This window comes from Oryza brachyantha, chromosome 10, assembly GCF_000231095.2.
Source record: "Oryza brachyantha chromosome 10, ObraRS2, whole genome shotgun sequence".
Lineage (NCBI taxonomy): Eukaryota > Viridiplantae > Streptophyta > Magnoliopsida > Poales > Poaceae > Oryza > Oryza brachyantha.
The window spans coordinates 13,728,018-13,745,216 of NC_023172.2; the positions used below are offsets into that span (position 1 = coordinate 13,728,018).

The 17,199-nt window shown below is 42.6% G+C and overlaps 2 protein-coding genes across 2 annotated transcripts; one reads left to right on the forward strand and one right to left on the reverse strand.

Annotated features, from left to right (window-relative positions):
* Positions 1 to 7,221: 7,221 nt before the first annotated feature.
* LOC102702040 (glycine cleavage system H protein, mitochondrial) lies at positions 7,222 to 9,153 on the forward strand. Its single transcript, XM_006661893.3, has 4 exons — positions 7,222 to 7,540; positions 7,920 to 8,008; positions 8,577 to 8,747; positions 8,842 to 9,153. The coding sequence occupies exons 1-4, from the start codon at positions 7,432 to 7,434 to the stop codon at positions 8,965 to 8,967; spliced, it is 495 nt and encodes a 164-aa protein (XP_006661956.1). The 5' UTR covers positions 7,222 to 7,431; the 3' UTR covers positions 8,968 to 9,153.
* A 2,112-nt stretch (positions 9,154 to 11,265) lies between these two features.
* LOC102702318 (salt tolerance receptor-like cytoplasmic kinase 1) lies at positions 11,266 to 13,064 on the reverse strand. The gene is made up of 2 exons (XM_015841566.2): positions 12,541 to 13,064; positions 11,266 to 12,422 (listed from the first exon to the last, which is right to left on the reverse strand). Exons 1-2 carry the CDS (start codon positions 12,923 to 12,925, stop codon positions 11,725 to 11,727), a joined length of 1,083 nt encoding a protein of 360 aa, XP_015697052.2. The 5' UTR covers positions 12,926 to 13,064; the 3' UTR covers positions 11,266 to 11,724.
* Between the last annotated feature and the right edge of the window lie 4,135 nt (positions 13,065 to 17,199).

A 17,199-nucleotide genomic window follows, 5' to 3' on the forward strand; every position in this document is an offset into this window, starting at 1 on the left:
TCACATATATCTTCATTTAAATAATCATCTAAAACAGTTTTATTTTTCATATCTCTTTGTACTACAGTGATGGATGACATCTAAAAAATAGAGGATAGAAGGATGTTTTGGTGGAGCTCAATTTTTAACATTTATTCTATATTTTTAGGATGAACGATGAGATGAATGTACTGCTGAGGATGCTCTAAGTTAGGCCAGGTTCTCATATTCAAATAGGTTGTCGATATTATACACTTTTTTTTCAAAAAAAAGAAACTCTACGTAAAAATGACATATACCACTAAACGTCCATGAAAAAAAAAACTTCCGTTCAGTTTCAAACGATATGAAATCAGAACATAACATGTGGCATCAAATGGAAACTATAGCCAACACGCTCAGTAATTTCCATACGGTTTTCATCCATATCCAGCTGGCTACCCGGTGAGCAATACTATCATCACCATACGCGTATTGATTAATTTCCTTGTTTTTTTTCCCTATGTAATCCACGTTCTTGGCGTACTCCAGCTCGATCTCCAAGTGGCAAGTCTTGCCGCTGCCGTATGTATGTGATCTAGCTCTCTTGTGCGTCGTGCTTCGACGGTACACTTATTGATACACCCAATCATCGATCGTGCACACTAATGCGTTGTGCATTATGCGTATGAATGCACAGTACGAGCAGTTGCTAGTTGTGCACGTATGTACAGAACAATGTACACCCCATCTTTTAGCTTTGGTTTATACATGTTTATCAGCAAATATTTGAATTTTTAGTCCTAAATTTTAAATTTTTTCGCCAAAACTTATTTTATAGTCTGGGTTATTAGATTGTTGTTAACACGTATATAAACGTTTTTATTCCTAAAATTATTCTCTATTTACAAAAATATCGTTTGGCTTATTCTTTTAAAAAGCTAAAACATGTCCCCCTGTATAATTCCGAGTGGGGTTTCTTGTGCACACTCCGGTGTTCTCCGTTCCGTGGGTACAGCATGCATGATGATCGAGCCTAAATCAATCAAAGTTGTGGTCTCACGTTTCCAAGATCCAGCTATTAAGTTTGGCTTTCGCGCTACCGAACGATCGATCCATCGATCGATAGATACATGATACGCATGCACACCGGTCGCTTTGCTTGCGTCGACGCCGCACGTCACGTCATGGGCACGGCCACGCGCTGCATGCACTTGCAGACGACCCGTGTGCCCGGCCGCCCACCTCGCGTTCGGTAGATTTTTCTTTAGTTTTAAAAGTTCAAAAACTAAAATTTAACAGGATTATTTTCATGTCTAAACCAAACAACCGTTTCAACTAAATAGGGTTGGCTCAAACTCAACCAGTTAGGCCTGGTTCAGTTTTTTTTTTTTTGCAAAAACATCATGTCAGGATATATGGATATACATTTAAAGTAGTAAACGTGGGCCGCGTTCGGCTAAAGGGGGAATATGATAGGTTATCCGGCGCGGAAAAACGTAGTAATTGATTAGTATATAATTAATTAATTATTAAAAATATGATTAATATGATTTTTAAAACAACTTTTCTATAGAAATTTTTAGCAAAACATACACCGTTTAGCAGTTCGGGAAGTGTCAGCGCAGAAAACGAGTGCACTTAGATATCTAAGCTAGGGCGCTGAACGGGGCCGTAGTCTAAGAGCAGGTACGATAACAGGCTATAAGTCAGCTATAAACATATTTTACTGAGATAAGAGAGAATAAAGAAGAGAATGTGGCTACTAATTTATAGCCAGCTGCAGCACGAGTTCTAAGACAAATGTGTGTATGACATGTGAGACCATGTATTGATGTTTTGTACCTAACTATTGTATGAATTGGCTATTAGATTGACTATAGATGAATTGGAGCTATTAGTTGGCTATACTATTGAACTTGCTCTAATTACAAAATAAATTATAGATTCTATCAAGAAACCAAGAGACGAATCTTTTGAGCATAATTAATACATCATTAACGCATGTAAGTTACTGTGGCACTTATGATTAATCATGTACTAATTAGGCACAAAAGATTCGTCTCATAATTTCCCCTATAACTGTGTAATTAATTTTAATGTTCATATATTTTAATGCTCTATTTAGATATCTAAAAATTTAAAATGTGATGTTTTTAATATAATCTAGCCTAAAATAACGGCTTCCCGGCTCGTTACGACGCGGGAACGGCCGCGGGAGATTCAAATTTGGTGCGAGGCTGAGATCGGCGATCGGATCGGGGAGGGATGGTGGGATGGGGCGCCAGGCTGGCGGTCCAACCTTGCGGCGCGGCGGGGCCCACCTGCCATGACCCCGGGGATTCCCCCAGAGAGGCAACGGCCAAGTGGCCCAGCCGTCAGTGCAGGCGTCCAGCAAAAAAATTGTACTGCCTACACGGGCCCACAGGTGTTTTTTTTGTCCTTTTCCTTTCTTATTTTTGTGTGTGCTCTCAAAATGGATCATTTCTTTACTTGAAATTTTGCCGGTTGAGTTTTATGGTCTTGTTTCACTTTTATGCTATTTTTCGATCTTTCCAAATTTTGGCATGACCAATATTTGATAAGGTAATAAACTAAACAGACAATTGCCAACCTTTATGTCCTCAAAACATATGCCAAAATCTAATGTCTCAAACCAAACGTCGCCCAATCTTAGGGCACATATAACGCATGTCTTCAAGTCGTCTGTATGTTACGAAATTTGTAAAAAAAAACCCCGCCTATCTAATAGACGACCACATCGTCTCTTCACGAAGAGACAGCATGGATGCGTGCTCCAATGCCAAACCGACACCGCTTGTACGCCATGTCTCGTCTATTCGCTAGCACTATTGATTACCTTGATTTATGTGTAAAAAATAAGTTAAATATTTCGTAGACAAATAAATAGATAAGTTATTGTACAAGTTGTTTGTGTGTTAAATAGACAATAATCAATGCCAGCATTTAGCATTCCAAGGTTTGGATTGGTGGGTAACATATAGGCTGCATTAATATTTTTTTATTTTATAAGCATAGAGAGTTGGCAGTTGGGTGGCAGATTAGCCAAACAACACTACTGCTACTACTTGTTCTATAGTTTATAGATTTATGTGAATATTTAGTACTCCCGTCCCATATTACAACTATCTTTGTATTACAATATATATACTACTTATCCATCTAATTTCTCACCTCAACTAACCATGATCATCCCATATTTAATTTATTCATTCACCCCCTTACCTTACCCAATTATGATAATTTCTCACCTCAACTTTAATTCTAGAGTTGTTTTAACGTCTTTTAAAAAATATCTCAAAATATCATATGTTTCAGCGTAAAATTTTGTTACCCTGAAACACCATAATTTTGCAGTAAAATATTTTATATCTTAAAGTAATTTTCAATGATGATAAAAAAACCTTAATTCTAAACTTACATTACATACATTAAAGTAGGTTTCTTGTAATATGTTTTATGAGTATCATAGGACAGAGAGAGTACCGAGCAAAGAATAAAGTAAGCAACATTTTCATCGACATGCCCCCTCACCAGAATAGGGTAACAGCCGATCCACAAGTCGCATTCAGGAACCAATACTGCAGGACTTTAGCAAGCAAGCATATCCATGGAGCCATCCACCTGTCGTCTTATCGGTGGCCGGCCATTAGGCTATAAGCCAACCAAATGCCGAGGTCAAGAAGTGATATGAAGAAAGAGCGGAGAAGCGGGCTATAAGCTTTGGTACGAGAACCAAGAAATTCTATGAGTGAGATAAGTAGACATTATATTAATTATAAATAACTAACTGCTATACGAGTGATCTATGCTATATGAGTGAACTAAGAGAAGGTTATAATGATTTTTATGCCAACTTACGGCTATATTATTAGCCTTGCTCTTATTGGCATGAGGTGTTCTCCCTCCTCCGGCCATCACCTCACGTGCCTCTGCTCGCTCGCCGGCCGTCGATCGACGGCGACATTTTCCTCGCAATAATGCACTACACGCGAGCTTCCGTCCGAGTCAATGGAGCTCGAGCAGCCTGACGAATGGCAGACTCGATAGCGAAGCTGGTCACCAAAAGCCCAAAAACTCCAATCAGGTAGCAGCTGGTAGGAGCAGGACTCTCTCTGAACAGTCATCGAGACAATGCTTAGCAGCAATCGATCGAATTGTGCAATGTACATGGCCTGATTAATGTATTGCTACTGGCAGTATAAGTACAGTGATTGCTGACGAATGTTCTTGCGAGGTTGCGATGCAACGGGGGACCATCCATCCAATGCAGCTTGCAGCGGTGACAGAGTGCAGACAGGTGGTGCATGCAGAGATCGATCATCACATCACACATGTACTGCAGCAGCAGCAACACCACCACCATCTCCGGCCGTCGATCATGAGTGCAATGATGAATTATTCGCCGGTGGGCGTCGTGGATAAGGTGAGGTCCAGAGCATGTGATCTTATCCTCCTCCAAGGTAGACCAATGGCGGCGATGGATGGCAATTTGTCAATGACGAACCCTACCTCTTTTCTTCGTTCTTGGAGACGCATATAGAATGGCTAATCCGCTTTGAGTGCATTGCAACTGACAGATTAGCACGCTAACTCTGCAGGTAAGCTACTAGTACTGCTGCTGCCCAATTATGCTCTGCAAACTGCAGCGCCCTATTGGCCACTCGATCAGCATGTATCTACTGCTACCACCTACCTACTGCCAGCTAGGGTTCTTGCGTTCCTGATAGATCACTCGGTTACTGGTTAACAAATGATGATGATGATTAAAACCAAGGGCACGCAATCCCTGAAGAATGACTGTTCCAAAGTCATGCACTGCATGTGGGGGATTGCTAAATGAATTGGCAATGCTGATAACATTCTCGATATAGTATCTATTTCAAGTACTGCTGATGGGTTGACCTATCGATGAGGTGACCAAAGTATGTTGAGGATGTCCCTCATGCTGCTGGCCATGGCCACAGCAATGACCCAATGGCAGTGTTCGGCATGTGCCATGCTCCCCTCCCCTATCTAATTAAACTCCATTATGGATCAACACAGACTTGAAGCTTGTGCATGTTAGGATGAATTATAAGTTGGTTGATCACAGCAGCATGCAGTTGGGTTGTTCCTGCATCCATGCCTGCCCCTTTTTAGCTCACCAGCCTGAAACCCTTTATTCTTTCTCTCCTGAACTGTTCATTCCATGAGGATATATGGATTGGTTGATCAGTGTGAATCATTCACCTGGTATGCAGCTGCTGTTAACTAGTCTGTTTTTTTTCTGTTGTTGATTAATAATGGTCGTTGGCTTTGTGTGTCAACCTCCTCGTGCAAGCATTTAGCATGTGCTGTGTACTTTGGATGAAACAGCTTACTACTCAGCTTCCATAAAATGTCTGCTGAATGACGTCTACTAGTAGGTGGATGTGACATAAATAACATAGTATTAGTTAGTAGTTGGATAATTGGATTAACTAATACCCTCGCCAAGTGCATGCAAAAGGTACCCTACTTTCTGATTCGTTGTTGCACTACACCCCGTGAAGAACTGGCTGCTACAATCTGGACTACTTGATGTTTGGTTCTTGCAGCTTTTTTTCTTGAACAACCTGTACTTAGTAGTTCAGTTGATAGCAGCATAGAAAATTTGTTATTGTTCAGTGCTACTTGCTTCATATCTCTAAGATATGGAGTACCGGGAATTACTTATATGAATCATCTGAGTGCTAACAAGATATGATTCTCTGAAGGTATGCATTGCTGCAGAAGCAGATAAACAAGATCAGATTTTTTTTCAGTCACTCAGTCACTCTTTACATTGCAAAGGACAGGCATCTTTTTCTGGCTCCAATAATCCATGCAGCAGCCATTTGCAATGAAACCTACAGCTGATCCATCCCCTGATCATGTAACTGACGGATGCATCTGCAATGCCAACTTAATCAGTTAATTGGTGGTCTCAGGGTCGACTGCATGTGGTGTGCTCCTGTTTAGGGTATCAAAATTAAGGCCATAATCGTAAGCAAGGTGTAAAGTTGATCACATTCTCTTCATGCTAAGGAAAGGCGATCCTTGCTATCCACATAAACAATCTCACCTTCCTTGGGAAGACATCCTGTTCAAAACTTTACATATATTTGTCTCTGCGTAATAATTATAATTATGTTTTAAAAAAAAGGAGTCGATGCAGTTTTCTGACAGAATTTCGTTGAAATGCACGAGAAACTAAATAATTCACACTAGTTGCTGCCTCTCAAAATGGCATTTAAATGGCAGGAATTATCGCACTGGATATGAGCAGAGAGCTCGTGGCTTGGAATTATTGGGTGAGATGAAGCGAAGATTTCTTGGCGAGCTAAGCTAAGGGGGCGCATGATCCAACCAAACATTCCAGCCAAGCAGCCAAGTCTTTTCTTTCCTTTTCTTTTCTGATTCCAAACAAGAGAAGAGAAGAGTAAGAGAGTGCCTTTTTACTTTAGCATCCACTTGAGCTGTCCAGCTCCATATTCTTATCTCATACTACTCTTCCATCTAACTCTAGCTCTATAGCCATAGTTCTTATCTGCTACTGTCTCAACTGCTGCACACACAATTCTTCAGTAACCAACCTTTTTTCTTTAATCTCTTTGCCATTTTGCTGCATTCTTTCTTCAGAGTTGCAGTACAGTCTACATGTAAAATGAGCTGTAAATCGTGCGATGATTGATCATCGCGTGCACACCTCGTTTTTTTGGATTTTTTTTCTTGATTTTTGTTCAGGGTTTCAGCATTTGAGACATGGTCCATGATCTGCCGACATCACGTGAAATCAGTGATTTTTTTTTCTTTTTTACCCTGTGCAACTGAGGGGTAACATATGGGACATGTATAGGACCAAACAGATTATGACTGACCAATCTCGTATTAACAAATTGACTGCAATTTTTTTTTACTGAGATTAGATCTGAAGTTATTTTACTGTGTACTAGGTAACTCCTGTACAGTGAACTTCATTTTGATGTGTGTTTTGACTGTTGACCCAGAACTGCCTGTCTGCCTGAATATATAAGCAACCATCCCAAATCCAGCAGCTGACAATTATCTGAACTTCCACTAGTTTAATCACTGAACTTTCAAAACTACCATCAGATCATTTTTCCCAATGTCACACTTAACTGAGTAATTAACTGGTCCTAACCCATGGATATACACTGGATCAAGCAGAGGGGAATTAATGGTCTTAACAAGGATGAGGCTATGAGCACCCACCAACCATACAAATCCTATCCCTGCACAACCCCTCCCATTTTCCCCCTCTCTTCCTGAGCCAAACAATTCCCTATCTCCTCATCTCACTGCAGCTTTCCACTATACTACTACCACCACTACCACCACTGGGCTACCCAGCCAACTAGGAGAGGGGAAACAAGAAGAACACAGATAAGTTTGTTCCCTTTGGTTACAAGCAAGAAAATTGGCACAGAAATGGCTCTCAGGCTGTGGGCTAGCTCAGCTGCAAATGCCCTCAAGATCTCATGCAGTGGAGCCAGCAGGGCTGCACCTGCCTATTCAATCTCCAGATACTTCTCCACTGGTATAGCTGGAGTAGAATTCTGTCAATAAATTCTCTGTTGCCCTCTTTTGCAACAAAGCATGTATTTATTACAATGTTCTGGTTGCTGTACAGTCTTGCATTGTACCATGATAGCCTAACTTCTTCAGGCCAGCCAGCACTTTGCACCCAGTTAGAAATTGCCATAGCTTCCCTTTTTCTTTCTTGTTTTTCATTCTATATTGTTACATTGACTGGTCCATGCTGTAGTTATATACTTATAGACTTACTAGGTATTTGTTGAAAAGGGAATGGAAGAAAATTAAAAAAAGATCACCTTTTGAAAAAGAGTTCAGCATACATGTTATACTATGGTCCCTGTAGATTAAACCATGGTGATGTTTTCATGCTGGTGCTGCAGTTCTTGATGGGTTGAAGTACAGCTCCTCTCATGAGTGGGTCAAGCATGATGGTTCCGTGGCCACAATTGGAATCACAGACCATGCTCAGGTGAGCCAACCTAAGAATATATTCCATGCCTTTCATGTGCAAAACGATTAATTATATATTAATGCATTCCAAACAGGCTCTAATTGTCAATTCGCTGCTGTATGATAGTAAAATCTACGTGGCATGCATGCTCCAAACTCAAATATTCTGCCCTCTTCTGTAACAACTTACTACTTTTAAGAAAGATGATGAATTATCCTTTGTGTAATTTATCCTCTTTTTTCCCTAAATTTGAAAGAATATTTCTTTTGTAGTGTTACTTTAGTACTAAGAAACAAGATAAAGAAACTAACATCCACCGCAAAATGCCAGCTACTAGTTAATTTCAGTGTTGTACACAGAAATAGTCAATAATAGTAACAATTAAGGGTTTTTTTTTCATTCTTAAAAAGTATCTTAAGTATAAAAAATTTTAGTGTATAATTCTGGTATACCTTAAGCTACTAAACTTTTACACTAAAAAATATGGTACCTCGGGCGCTTGAAAAAGACGGTAAAAAAACTCAACAGTTAATAATTAGAACAAATTAATTGCACGGAACCTGAGTTAGCTATGTTGTACTCGCAGGGCCATCTGGGAGAGGTGGTGTTCGTGGAGCTGCCGGAGGGCGGGGCGAAGGTGAGCCAGGGAGGAGCCTTCGGCAACGTGGAGAGTGTGAAGGCCACCAGCGACGTTAACTCCCCCATCTCCGGCGAGGTCGTCGAGGTCAACGGCAAGCTCTCCGAGACACCTGGCCTGGTATATACACACACAAAAGCTTAAGCTCAACTAACTAATGTCGTGCGTAATGATCAGAGTTGATCACACTTAATGCTGCTGCTAATGGTGGCAGATCAACTCGAGCCCCTACGACGACGGGTGGATGATCAAGGTGAAGCCGAGCAGCCCGGCGGAGCTGGACGCCCTGATGGACGCGGCCAAGTACACCAAGCACTGCGAGGAGGAAGACGCTCACTAGAGCCCCACACCCAAACCCCCCTCTCTCTCTCTCTTCCTTTTTGTTAACTTTTGTTACTCAAATCAAATCCTTTGTTTCAACCTGGTGCAAACAACTCCTCCTCTGTATCCGTGTGTGATTAATAACTAAACCTGCGGGGCTTCCCATGTGTTCAGTTAGTTGTATCTGAACTTGTGATCAGTCCAACCATCTACCTATATACTCCCTCATGTATGAATGTATGACGTTGGTTAGTTCAATTTTGAACTAACCAATGTCCTACAAATAAAATGGGAGGGAGTAGTTCAAGAAAATTCTCAAGTTATAATGACAGAAAATTCAGGTTGGATAAATGAAATTATCATGTTTCTTATTAGAACAAAGAGTTCATTCCATATGAAGTAAGACTTGGTGCTTAGTAATTTTAAAATTACCAGAACCTGTCACCTATCAATTCTGAAATTTATTTATTTTTTTTGCAGTGGAAGTTTGAAGTTACATGAATAAGAAAAATATAAATTAATGGAAAGAAAACACATACCATTAGATACTGCAATGGCCTATATAAACAGGTGCTAATAATGCATAGGTTGACATCCAAAGTTTCATTAAAAAAATAGATGTAAAGCATACAATCATACATTCATACGGACAAATAAGTAAATAACACAACCCTAATATAAAATTAAAAAAACGAAATTTTACCTAGCCGTCAAAGCCGAAAGAGACGGGCGGCCGGTTTTCGGTGAAGGTTTGAGTGCGCCATCGCCGACGGCGACGCGCCACCGGCGCGTCGCGTTCGCCCGTGCCCGTGCCCGTGCCCGTGACCGCGGGGGGACTCCGGCTCCGGCGGCGCGCGCGATCACGGCGTCTTCCCGGTGTGTTGGGGGCGTGGCTTTGGCGTCACGGACTCGACTCGCTGGGGGCTCGCGCTCCCGCGGGCGCGTCAACGTCTCCGCGGGTTCGGTGTGGTGGTGGCCGGCGGCGTGCTCTGCTCGGCTCCGCATGAGCGGAGTCGCCGGCGTGTGGTTGGTCCGGGGGGAGCCGCGTCCCCATCGCCTCAGGTCAATCCCCTCCCTAATCATTTCGCTAATTTGGCCTGCATTTTGTGCAAAAAAATAAACTTTATAAACATTACTCATATGATCTTTTCTAACCAAAATTTTAACTTTACGATAGTTAATTAATTCATTTGTACCTTTAAATAACTATAATAAAAATCAGATAAATCGAATGTTCAAAATCTTCAAATGTTCAAACGGGCCGGTATGAAACGCAGGGAAAAGATGCAGATTGAAGTAGATATCAGATTCAAATGTTGTAAAATTCTTTCATGTATTTGGAGCAATTGAAAGTTTGAAACAAGGGTAACCAAATACGGAGAGCAGTAGAAATGTGGAATACATTTGTTTGACTTAGGGATGCTACTGTAGCAGTATAGTACCCTCCGTCCCAAAATAAACCAATTTTTCACTTTTTATCTATAATTTTTGACTATTCGTCTTATTTAAAAAAATTTTGGGATTAATATTTTTGTTTTTATTAGATGATAAATTATGAATAGTACTTTACATGTGACTAATTTTTTTCTAATTTTTTAAAATATTTTTAAATAAGACGGATGGTTAAACGTTGGACACGGAAACGGAGAATTGATTTTTTTAAGACAGATGGAGTAGTATAGTATAATAGTACTCCTATAGTTGGTCAGAGAGCAGCGAAGACTGAGTTGTCAGTGAGAAAAGAGGAAGCGAATAGGAGTATATGCCTCCAGTTGAGACTTTTTCAGAGACGCTCTTTGAAATTAGGGGCGCCATGATCCAATTATTTAGCACTCCAGTACATTCCACAAAGCTGTGTTTATAAGGTCGTAATAATGCTGTATTCATTCTGAACATGGACGACAACAGATTGGCCAGTACTTCTAAACTTACTCCCACTTTCCAAAATAATGTATTTATAGAATTTGAATTCTCTATCATAATATAAGCATTATACAGTGATTTTTGGGATTTCAATAGTTCCAATGATTCTAGAACCAATCAAATGCTTAGAAAGGGTAATTAATCAATTCAATATTTAAAATTTGTCTGCTAAAGTGACTATAAAGGATTTTTTTTTGGCATCTCCTTAATTCATACTGACCAACCAAAACTACTTAAATTTTCGAACAAATATAGTATTGAAAAGTAAAAAAAAAAAGCTCTTAACCCTACTGTCGACAGTAGTAGCAGTACATAATCAAGTTGCAGTAGCAGTTTTATCTCTTTTTTTTTTAAGAAAGGAGTTGCACACACAGTATGTACATACACAAATCTCTTGAAATCCAAACTCTAGTTGAAATCTAAGTCCATCACCAACGATATGAACAGAAGGAAGAACACCCGGTGAACTCTACACAAACAACGAAAGGAATAGAAAAAAAACCAAAATCTCTTTAGAATCGTGGAATGGACGATCCATTTTTTCTAATCACCCTCTCAAATCGCTGCCACTTTTTGCACCACAATGTGATCGAAATTCCCCGTTAGCACACACAAACCCCAGCTTTTGATGCTCCAAATCTTTTTTTTCCCCAACACCTTTTGCTCTCCTTTTTTTTGATTCTTTTTTTTTATAATGTGCTTGAGCACTACCACTTTGTTCTTCTAGCTCTGGCCAATAGGAGGGGTCCACGTTTGCGGATGACGTCATCCTCGTCATCATGAAGTTACAGCTCACCAAAGCCCCAGATCTAAGCGCCTAGGATTCGACACGACACGACGGCCTCCTCGTGAATCAGAGCTTCCCGTGGCCGTCGGATCCCTTGGCGACGGCCGAGATGGAGCCCTGCGCGCTCTGCTCCAGGGTGCGCACCACGTCGGCCATGGACGGCCGGAGGCTCGGGTTGTCGCCGACGCACGAGGCCGCCAGCGCCGCCACGGCGGAGGCCTCGCCGGCGTCGTAGGCGCTGCCGAGCCGCTCGTCGACCAGCACGCGCGCGTCGCAGGGGGCGGCGCCTGGGACCGGCCTGAGGCGCGGCGCGAGCACGGCGGTGAGGAGGCGGCCCTCCGCCGCGCAGAAGGCCTCCATGCCGGTGAGGAGCTCCAGGAGCAGGACGCCGAAGCTGTACACGTCGCTCTTCTTGGTGACCATGCCGGAGCGGATGTAGTGCGGGTCGACGTAGCCCGGGGAGCCGAGCATGGTGTGCGCCGACGACCGGGGGCGGACGGCGGCGGAGAACCCCATCCGCGCCGACCCGAAGTCGCAGAGCTTGGCGGACATGGCCGCGTCGAGGAGCACGTTCGAGGCCTTCACGTCGCCGTGCACCACCTGCGGCTCGCACCGGTCGTGCAGGTACTCGAGCGCCCGCGCCACCTGCAGCGCCACCGACACGCGCCGCGCCCACGGCATCGTCCCGGCGGCCTTCCCGCCTCCGTGCAGCCGCTCGTGAAGGTTCCCGTTCGCCGCGAACTCCAGCACCAGCACGCCCTCCTCTGCAACGACAAAAGCCAGAGAGTTTTTTTCAGCACAACGAAGCAACATCCACGGCACACGGCCAGCTCGGGCAAAACCAAAACGCCGGTGAGCGAGCTCGAGAATCAAAGCACCCACCTTGCTGCTCGCAGAAGGCGAGGAGGCGGACGATGTGCGGGTGGCGGACGCGGAGGAGCGCGTCGAGCTCCTGGCGGAACACGCGGTGGAGCCGCTCGCTGCTGCGGTGGACCTTGACGGCGGCGAGGGCGCCGGAGATGCGCGCGAGGTACACCGTGCTAAACCCGCCCTCGCCGACCACCGCCGACGTGAACCCGCCCGTCATCGCCTCCACCTGCGACCACGGCAGCCTCATTGCCGCCCCAACCGCTCCCGTTTTCCCCCCATCTTCCTCCCCAAACCCTCCTTCACCGCCGCAGCCCGCGTAATCATGGAGCTCCCTGTCGCCGGCGGCCGCCGTATTGGCGCCGCAGCCGCAGCACAAGAACCTGTACCTCTGCCACATCCTGCCTCGGTGCCTCCCTTCTCAGCTCGCGTGCTCCTCTGCTTCTTGCACCCGCAAGAGAGAAGAGGAAAGTGAAGAGCAGAGCAGAGGAGGAAGGAGAAGACGAAGACTTTGTGTGGCGTTTGGGGTGATGATGTGTGTACTTGGGGGTAGACTTATATATTGCTGCGTGTGGGGAATTCGGATTTAATCGGGGTGTGAACTGCAAAATGCAAGCCAAATTGGCAAGCCCCCCGTTTTCGTTTATACTTGTGCAGTTATGATTATAGTTAAAATTTAGACCATACAACTTACATTTATATATAGTTTTTGGTTTTTTATTATAGTTTATTTTCAAGCAATGTTTTTATATCACTATATATATATAAAGTTATATCTATATATTATTTTTAATTGCTAATAAACCTTAACATTATACTTTTTTAAAACAAAAAGATGATGCTAGAAGAGATTATGGGATTCAGATCACTTCTTATATTGTTTCATATTATTGCTCACTGGTATATGGGTTTATAGGGTAGAATCATACCCAACCTGTGTCTGAGATTATAAGATGAATTGGTGTGGTGATAGATTAAGAGGGAAATACTAACAATGGAGCCTCTTCAAAAAATATTTAAAAATGAGTCTTGGGTGGCTGGCATATGGAGCCCACCTTACTCACTACTCACTAGTGTTAGGTCACAACAAATACACTTGTTAAGAACAACAAAATCTCCTTTAGCTCACCTTCCATTCCATCATCCCTGGAATCCAATAGGTTAACACTGAAATAATTGCCTTTTTTTTAAAGGATGGATTGATCATTGGATTTAGATTAAATCGATAGCTCATAAGCATGAGGCTGAGCTACATGTATACGTGGTAGCACCATTGGATTAGATTACAGCTGAAACGGCATTATATGGCACTGGACAGTTATAGTTCCTTCAAGATCCAGGATGTCTCGCAACCACCATTTGATCGTCTAGGTAAGGTACGTACGTACGCCATGATGTTATTTGCAAAAGCTTTTTCCGTGCCATTTATTTGCCGCTGCCGCTGATCATCTCCGGTCATGCATCAGAGCATTCCAAACCCCTCGTCTAGGTTCTTTATATCAGTTATTGTTATTTAGATGTTCATCTAAAGATTGGTTCTTTATATCGATTATCACTCTAACAAAACATTCATATTATATCCTTTATATATATTTATTAATATTTTATAATCATATCCTCTCATATTACCGTTGCTCTCTTTTTTTCTTTAAGATTGAGATGTTGCGATTTGGAGTGGGAGAGTGTTCTCTTTTCAATATATTTCAATGTAGAGGTATTTTTTTGATAGAATAAAGTATATGTTAAACTAGCTTTACTAATTTTTTTCTCACATACTCTTATTTTAGGACAAGAGCTTGAGTACAGTACTCTCTACTTGTAGTCTATTACCAGTATTACCGTTGATATAAGAATCTCGCCCGTTAATTTAAAATTCTACTACCAGCAAAAAAAATATTATACTACCAGTAGTTATTATGATAGTACAAGTATATCTAATCTATTGGATTAGAAAAAATAAATTAGTTCTACTACTATCCGGAGAACATTATAGAACACCTAACGAGCTTGACGCTAGTACTATCCGGAGAATTCTAAGGTAAACTGAGGAATTACCAGCAGTACGCTTACACTAATGACGCTAGTGCATGACAACCAGCATGTGATGAGGCTTCGTCCTCGGCCTCGGGTATGCATGGCACGGTGTCGGAGGAGGCGACAGAGAATGGCCGGGACGGATTCGGTTGGGGTTGGTGGCGTCGGCCGAATTTGGTCGATCCGGTCGCCGCCGTGGGCCGTCCGTCCGGCCGACCGGTGGCGGTGGTCAAGGGGAGGTGGAGCTAGGAGACGACGGCCAGCCAGCCGGTGGAAGGCCATCCCGGTGGGCGCAGCGATCTGAAGCGAGCTAGTCTCCGCGATTAATGTGATTTTTTGGTCGCTTCTGATTACCTGTCAGCGTCCGATCTGTGCTTCGCATTAGCACCATGCCGATCAATATCGTCCGAGCAGTCTGTGATGCTAATTAGTCTGCTTGCTGCTGCGAGATTGCAAAAATGCAAAAGCTAGTAGGCTCAAATTAAGCTCACATGACTGTGCAAGGATGCTGCTGTTAGTACTACCCTAGTAATGCAGACGAAAAAAATTCAGAGCTTTGCGGGCAGAAGTCATAAAGTTTGCATCAGCAAAAGCAGCATTTTTTGCTTGCTTGTAACCCTGACTAAAACGACAGTTTGTTACATGCATCGATCAGTAGTAGTTCTCTTCAGGTTTCTTTCTTGCTTGATGCTGTTTACTAGTACTACAGTTAATTTCTAGTACTACTCGGCTAACCTTTCGGTGTTTCAGATTTGCGAGTTATAATGGTAATAAAGCTGAGCAGAGCTGAGCAACTTTTTTTTTTTGAAGGAGCATGAACACATCGGATTCCTGAACCTCACAGGAAAAGAGCTCGCGTTCACTGGACTCAACACATCTGCATGGGGCGCGTACGGGGAGCGTTTTAAAAGGGGTGAAATTTATTGCTTCAAGCGAAGCTACGCTGCTCGCTGGCCATCCATCCATCCTGTGCTGGCCTCTCTTTTATGGATCCAAACGTCTTAAATTTCTCCTCCTCGTCGTTCTTGTTCTTCTTCTCCTCCATCCCTTGCAATGCAAGCGCATCTGGCTGCTTGGATGATCCAACAGGACAAGACACAGAGAAAAATGTGGTAGTAGGAGTAGGAGAAGGAGTCGTCGCTGGGGTCAAGCAGGAGTAAGTGGCTTCTACGTACGGTTGCCTGTGATGAGACGATGAGTGAGTGCTAGTTAAGCTGCGATGTCCAGCACCTGAAAAGGTAGAAAAGGCCATTGATCCCTCGTGAGCATCTGGTTGCTGAAGCTCAGAGGAAGTTTCGGAAAGAGATGTTTTAAATGGTCTCTATTAGACTTTTTTGATCTAATATATCGGATTTGTTTATACGAGAACCTCATCTACTGATAGCAGATTAATATTTTGAGTTTGATTACAATACTCTTTATTGGTAATATTTTATATTTCTACTACCAGTATTACCATTGATACAAGAATCTCGACTGTTGATTTGAAATCATACTATAATTAGAAAAAAGTATTCTACTGTCATAGTTGTTATGATAGTATAAATATATCCGATCCACTGGATTAGAAAAAAAAGTAGTTTAGATTAGTTCTACTAACGGTAGAGAGTATTGTAGAACACCTATAATAGTAAAACTCGTAAACTTTATATGTTCATACTATCACCTTATCTACCGTTGGTAGAATAATTTTTCAAACTAGCGGTAAAAACTCGTAAATAAACTATTGATATAACTTGATAATACCGACCACCGTACAAGTACTCTTTGAGAAAACATATTTGAATAAAGACAAGGAGAGGACTGGTGTTCATTTGACCCGGTTTGAGGCCGTCGGATGAGGGTTACGCACGTAATCTGGACCGTCCACCTGCGCCGATACCATCATTTTATCAAGGTCCAGCAACAGTGCATTGCCTTGTCAGCATTAGAGGAAAAACATTCGGTGCCACGCAGCAATCCCGGCCATCGCCCCGTTTGGTTCTTGCTACGGATGCTGCAGCAGAACAAGAACCTGTACTGGGAACAAAAAGTCATCAGGCACAGTAGCATCAGCAGCAGCAGCTTGGGGCTTACTACTAATTGAGTAGGCCAATGAGCAATCATTTGGAGCTGATTCGGATGGCTCACTGACCACTCACTAAGAAGCACTAAGCTGTGCTGCAATACATCCAAATGCTCTTTAAGGACAAAGTGATGGTTACAGTGATCTATCTATAGGCTCTTGATGAATGCATTTTAGGATGCCATAGACTTTTTCACTCTGAAATATATAGTAGTAACTAGCTGATAACCTAGTAGATGGCAAGAAGTACTGGTAGTCAGTAGAAGTGTAGAACACAGAACAGTGTCGTGGTGACGGATGACAGAACGACAAGCTTACGAAAAAAGGGGTTCAGTGTCCCTATTGCCAAATTGTCAGTTAATTCAGGATTTACTAGTTCACCGTGTTCAATTCTCTTTGCAAAAGATGCAAACAAATGATTTGCATTTAGTGTAGTAGTTTACACAGTTACACCCAGCTAACAAATTCAGAGTTTCTCCTTTTCCATTATCGAAATAAGTAAATAAATTCAGAGCTTCTTCAGCAGAAGTGTAGTCGTATATCACAGAGCAGTGTTCAAAGCTTCTTCCGCAAAA